Source organism: Saprolegnia diclina (assembly GCF_000281045.1).
Source record: "Saprolegnia diclina VS20 unplaced genomic scaffold supercont1.78, whole genome shotgun sequence".
Classification (NCBI taxonomy): Eukaryota; Oomycota; class Saprolegniomycetes; order Saprolegniales; family Saprolegniaceae; genus Saprolegnia; species Saprolegnia diclina.
The window spans coordinates 162,977-169,099 of record NW_008246145.1 but is presented as its reverse complement, the minus strand read 5'-3'; the positions used below and the strand labels follow the sequence as shown (position 1 = coordinate 169,099).

Below are 6,123 nucleotides of genomic sequence, written 5' to 3'. Positions count from 1 at the left end.
GTTGCGCGCGGCGGTCGCAACCTGTTCGACGATCGCAGCCATCTCGTCGAGGGTGAGCGGACGGGGCACCACGTGCGGGACGACCTTGCCGCCCGCGCCGTCTTAAGTGTAGGCCGTCGATCGCGATCGCTGGCGAGTAGCTCATGGTGCAGTGTCACTCGGCGACTCTGCTGGCAAGCATGCGCCGCATGGCGATGCCCGAGTACTAGATGTCCGAGTACGTGTCGTCCGGTGGTGTACTCGAAGCGAGACGAAACCTCGCCTCGTCAAGGTGTCGGCATTCGCGCAGTAGTTGTAGTTGATCATAGTGTAGTAACAGCGAGCCTTTCATCAGATCCTATGGTTGACAAGGTGTCGCGTGCACGTCGGTGCGAATGCAATGAAACCACCGCGCAAGTTCCTCGCATCCAATGCCGTCGCCCAGCCTCTTGGGGATCCATGCCACCCCTCTGGACCGAGCCGCCTTTCTCCAAGCAGAGTCATCAGTCTTCCCAGCACTGGACATATGCACGCAAAATCGACACCCAAGATCAGCGACACCATGGTGGTCCCTCTTGATGTTCGTCGAATGGCCAAGATTCCAGAGCATACTCAGAGCGAGAGCTCGCGCGCTTAGCCTAATCTTCCAAGATATGCCTTGACGTGGAACATTAATTACCGCACTCGTAGCATTCTCGCTCACTCGCACTTCGCCTTTGCGCCGCCCACCGCTTGAACCGACCGCGTTGCGCCTCTACGATGGTCAACAAGTTCTTCCTCCGCGGTCTCGGCTTCTTCAACGACGCCTATGACCTCTCGGTCATCAACATTATCAACGTGATCCTCCAAGACCAGTACGGCAAGGGCGTGTACACGGCCTCGATGAAGTCCAACGTCTCGTCCGCCGCGCTCATTGGCGCGGTCCTCGGGCAGCTCGCGTTTGGCTTCCTCGGCGACGTCTACGGCCGCAAGAAATGCATGGTCGCGACATGTGCGCTGCTTATCTTTGGCGGAATTCTCTGCGCCGCAGCGTACGGCGGGTCGGGCCACAACACGCTCTGGTTCCTCATCTTTGCGCGCGGTATCCTCGGGTTTGGTATCGGCGGTGAGTATCCTCTCGCGGCCGCGTCGTCGTCGGAGGATGCCACGTCACCTGCGGACCGTAATCGTCGTGTCGCGCTCACGTTCTCCCTGCAAGGGGTCGGGTTTCTCTTTGCCGGCATCATGGGTCTCGTCATGGTCAACGTCTTTGACGACAAGTCCAAGCGCGACCTCGAACTCATGTGGCGCATCCTCTTTGGCATTGGCGTGCTCCCGGCCTTGTTTCTTGTCTACTACCGCGTCACGGCCGAAGAGCCCACGGCGTACCGTGCGATGATGGCCGACCAAGTGTCGGTCAAGGCCGTGCGCTGGACCTTTATCCTCAAGCACTATGGCCGCAGCCTCCTGGGTACGGCCGGCACGTGGTTCCTCTTTGACATTGTGTTTTACGCGCAAAATCTCTTTTCGGCGTCGATTCTCACGGTCGTTGGCGCCAAGTCGGATCTGCGCACGATCGCCGTGCAGAACGTCTTGATCTCGTGTGTCGCGCTGCCCGGCTACTACGTTGCTGTCTTCTTCATCAACAAGCTCGGCCGCAAAGTGATTCAGCTGCAAGGCCTTTGCTTCATGACGATCATCTTTCTGATCCTCGGCATTGGCTGGGACACGATCAAGGACCAAAGCACGGTCTTCATCATCCTCTTTGGCTTGACGCTCTTCTTCTCCAACTTTGGGCCCAACACGTCGACGTTCGTCATGCCGACGGAAATGTACCCGACGGCGATCAAGAGCACGTGCCACGGCTTCTCGGCCGCCATGGGCAAGGCCGGCGCGTCGATTGGGTCGTATGGCTTTTCGCTCTGGGTCACCAACCCGAGCTTCGGCTACGTTGGCACGTGGTACACGTTTGCAGCCATCTCTGCGCTCACGATCGTCCTGACCGTGTTTTGCATGTTTGACAACAACGAAGACCACTCGAAGCTCGACAGTGAGTTCAAAGCGCTTCTCGCCCGCGAAGATACCGAGACGCGCAAGAGTTTCTCGGACGACCCGTACGTCCATGTGGAGGCGACGCCCAACGTACAGCGGGTCTAAGTGACCGCAGAGTATGTGTTTACTGCATGTAAAGAAAATGTCGTCTGCTGTTATAAAGGCGATGTAATATATATACAACTGCATTTTATGGAAACCAACTAATATCCTTCGTAAAAACCCATGGTAAAAACCAAGGATCGATGGACGGCAACGAGCTGGTACCATCAGAACGCACGGGATATGTCGCCGATCGTCCTGCGTTGCGACCTCCAGTCGCTGACACCAGCTCAGTCGCTGACACCAGCTCAGTCACTGACACCACCTCAGTCGCTGACGCCGCCTCAGTCGCTGACGCCGCCTCAGTCGCTGGCGTTTCTCGAGGACCTCAACAAACTGCGAAGTTTTGCCGCCGACCGCGACGACTAGAAGGACTCTACAGATTATGTCGTCATGGGCCTCACCCGCGGCCGCAAGCGTCCTAGGGTGGCCACAGAAGAGCAAGACGAGCCCCCGCGCCGCCGCCTGCACAGCCACAGCCCGGCGAACGCATGAAGAGATGGAGTTGGCTAGTCTCTACGTATGCGAAATCTGTAGCAACGAAGATAACTCGTTCATTAATTAATGCTGGCTAGTAGGCACAAGAAGTTGGTGGGCTAATGTCGTTGCAAGCACGAGCTGCAAGTGAGGGTTGCTGGCAGAGCGTAACATCGACGAGGATGGCGTCGACGCACCGATGCCACAACAGCGCTAGCTGCGAAACGAGCTCCGTGATGAGCCCTCGCCACACGCACATGGAGCTAACGAATTTAGGGATCAGCCTCGCACGCTTACGCTTACGCTTGATGCTCGCTGTTGTGCCATGGTGCAGCGCCGTAGACAAAGGCCTCTCAGAGTGGCAACAGTAGATAGGTTAAATACAGGCGAGTGGCATTATTAGCGGAAGAAGCGGATCTTCTGACTGCTGGGCACGGCCGCCGACTGGTCGCAGGTTTCCATGCGCACGACCGGCGTCGCGCCATCGACAATCGCGAGGCAGTTGCGGCGAAAGATAGCGTGCTCGAGCCGGCGGTGCGCAAAGGTCCACGTTTGCTCGGGCGAGGACGCGTTGCAGATGGCGCCGTAGACGCGGAGCACCGACGCCGAGTACGCCGCTTCAAGGCACAGATTGGTATGGTCGTTGCGCAAGATGTCGCCGTTGATGCGGTAGAGCTTTTCCCACTCGCGCTGCGCGGCCGTCGTGTTGACGCTTAGGGTCGAGCCACGCATCGTGATGCTCCAGACAAGCTCCGTATCGTCGTCCTTCTTGCGGTTCCCGAGCCAGCCCATGATGTCCGAGTTGTTGAAGCCCGGCGGATCGGTCTGCGCAGCCACTATGGCCACCAGTGCCAGGAGCAGCAGCAGCACGGCCAGCCTCGCCATTATTGTCGGTCGGCTTGTAAATTTCTCAAACTTGATATTGCCGTTTTTAAAACCTCTTATATTAAATACCCTCGTAGCATCGATAATATGGATCGACCTGGCTATCTGGAGCACGTCGGACGCCACGTGGCCAACCTTACTGTTTGTATTGACGGCCATAATATTAATTAAGAGAGGTTTTGCATTTCGGCACATGCCACATTTAAAACCCAGCTGCATGGCTGCAACGAATTCTTGTGGTCGCCGCTTGGGGTGCACGGTACGGTGGCGTCGTCGATCGCCACTGCTCGTGCATTATTTTCACCTTGACCCATCACCGTCGCTGCAATAATATGGGCCGAGGCGCCGACGCCGTCCTCACTTTTTAAGATTCATTGCCGCAGGCCATGGAATCTGGTGTCGCTCGCCAAGTCCCACGGCTCGTGCCATCGTACAGAGTCGACAGTGTTTTCGCCAGGCATTTTGTATTTCAATTTGTACTTATTACGGTGGACTCGGGTCTTATTGCGTCTCGACGTTGGGCGCGTACTCAAAATCCATGTTCATGTACTGCATCGAGCGTTCGTACACCAAGAAGGTGACGGCCGAGACAGGAAACGCGCGGAGGATCGTTGCGCCAAAGCCGCGGAAGAGAAAGCCCGCGCCTTCGAGCTTGTAGTGGTGCTTGACAACCTCGAGGGCCGAGAGCGGCGACGTCGCGGGCTGGCTCTGGACGAGCGTCTTGACGACGTCAATGGGCTGCGTGACCATCCATGAGATCGAGCCGGCCGAGCCACCCGCGAGGAGGAGGTTCATGGTCGTCTCGTTCTCGGAGCAGCCGTCCGTGAGCCAGTGCTTGAGCAGCTCGTACGAGTAAAAGTACGAGCCAAACGCCGGCACGTCACGGAGCATGTTGAGCTGCCACCCGCGGTACAGGCCCTTCATGCCTTGGCTCGCGAGAATGTCCTTGGCGCACGTGATGGACGAGTAGTTGCTCGGGTAGTTGTTGACTTGCATCGTGATCTTGACGAGCTCGGCCGGTGCCGCAAATGACACTTGAAAGAGGCCGGCCGCCGACCCGGCGATGAGCTGCTCCGTCGGCGTGAGCTCCTTCTTGTCTTGGAGAAAGAGGCGCGAGACTTGGCCGTAAATGGCAAAGACAACCGCGTTGATCGGTGCGTTTGAGAGGATCGGGGACAGCATGCCCTTGTAAAAGCCACGAAAGCCTTCGGTCGCGGCGATCGCGCGAATCGACGAGGCAATGCCGTGTGACGACGTGTGGCACTGCGTCTGGAGGCGCACCTTGATTGTGTCGAGCGGATGGCCCGCGACAATACCGGCGACGCCGCCGACCGTGCCGGCGTTGAGGTCCTTGGCGATTTCGAGCCACTCCATGGTTGTCAGTTGTTGGAAAAAAGAGAGAGAGAGGTGTAGTCTTGGTAGTGAGTCGTGCGTCTAACCGTAGTCGTACACGCAGTAGCAGTCGCCGTTCGAGTTCCCACCGCAGCGGAAGCCTGGCATACAACGAGGAGGCGAAGGGCAAAGTCGGTCGTCGATACAAAAGCAGTAGAAAGGACTGCTTGAGCTCGAGCGCCGAAATTGAAATTTGAGCTTCGAGTGCCGCGCTCGCCGTTTTAAAGATATTTTATTTTATCAAGCGGTTTGTATGGGAGCATCCGATTTTTTAAAAAACACCGACCACCAGGTTTGTGTCGGGAATAAAAATGCACATGGTTGACAGCGAATATGTATGTATAATTAAATGTTGCATTGAATGCTCTTCTTGAAGTTGCGGCATGTGAAATGTCGCGCGGATCTTTAATCAACAATTCTTATTATAGCTTGATGTTTGTATGGTGGCGCGATAGTTTTTAATGCAATGCGTTCTTTCGAATGCGTGAGAAATGCAAGGATGTGGGAAATAGGTGGAAAATGTCAACCAGGTGATCGCGAGATCGACGACAAGAGGACGAGCGGTTGGGCGCGGTGGCCATTATTGCGGTCGACTTGCAGTCATGCCAAGCGACGCAGCACCGGGCTTCTGTAGTCTGTGTACTCGTGGACCAGTGATAACAGCACGAGCTGGTGCTTGTGGGTGCTACACCCGAATAGCACCTGTTGCCACGCACGCAACATTTCAAGCGCCGAGGCTCCAATGAATCCCAAGACGCCACTGGACTCTGTAATGACGGAGCACCAAGGTCGCTCGTGCCAAAGTGTTGGACCAGTAGCAAATACTGATCAGAAGTGGTGAACGAATAGCTTGTTGGATCTTTGAGAAGAAACTCTGGGCCTGAAGGATCTTGTGGCGTTGGTCAAAGCCGCAAGCGTGTGTGGGGCTGGGGCTTGGAAGCCGCTGTTTGGGACACGGCTGTCGACCAATTCGGGCGCGCCAACCCACTGGCACCAACCAATCATTTCGTGCAAATCTTGTGCACGTTTTTCACGTGTGAAATATCGGAGAAACCACGTGGGAGAGGTTGCTGGCAACGTGGCAGTCGGAGAGCGCAGTGTAAGAGGAAGAGGCAGATACTGGCTACTTGCTGTGCAAGATTTTTGGCCGCCGCTGTCATGGACTCGCCAAGGCCGTTGGTTACCCGGTTGTTGCGACATAGATACATACGTGGCGCTACGGAGGCAGACTGCAGGCAAGTGCACGAAAATGAGGGT

At 56.3% G+C, this 6,123-nt stretch overlaps 3 protein-coding genes across 3 annotated transcripts; 1 reads left to right on the top strand and 2 right to left on the bottom strand.

The window, feature by feature from the left end:
- Positions 1-536: 536 nt before the first annotated feature.
- Positions 537-2,209, top strand: SDRG_14831 (hypothetical protein). The gene has a single exon (XM_008620987.1). It carries the CDS (start codon positions 739-741, stop codon positions 2,113-2,115), a length of 1,377 nt encoding a protein of 458 aa, XP_008619209.1. The 5' UTR covers positions 537-738; the 3' UTR covers positions 2,116-2,209.
- Positions 2,210-2,692: 483 nt separating this feature from the next.
- Positions 2,693-3,499, bottom strand: SDRG_14830 (hypothetical protein). Its single transcript, XM_008620986.1, has one exon. The coding sequence runs from the start codon at positions 3,472-3,474 to the stop codon at positions 2,989-2,991; it is 486 nt and encodes a 161-aa protein (XP_008619208.1). The 5' UTR covers positions 3,475-3,499; the 3' UTR covers positions 2,693-2,988.
- Positions 3,500-3,918: 419 nt separating this feature from the next.
- SDRG_14829 (hypothetical protein) lies at positions 3,919-5,076 on the bottom strand. Its single transcript, XM_008620985.1, has one exon. It carries the CDS (start codon positions 4,846-4,848, stop codon positions 3,976-3,978), a length of 873 nt encoding a protein of 290 aa, XP_008619207.1. The 5' UTR covers positions 4,849-5,076; the 3' UTR covers positions 3,919-3,975.
- Positions 5,077-6,123: the final 1,047 nt, after the last annotated feature.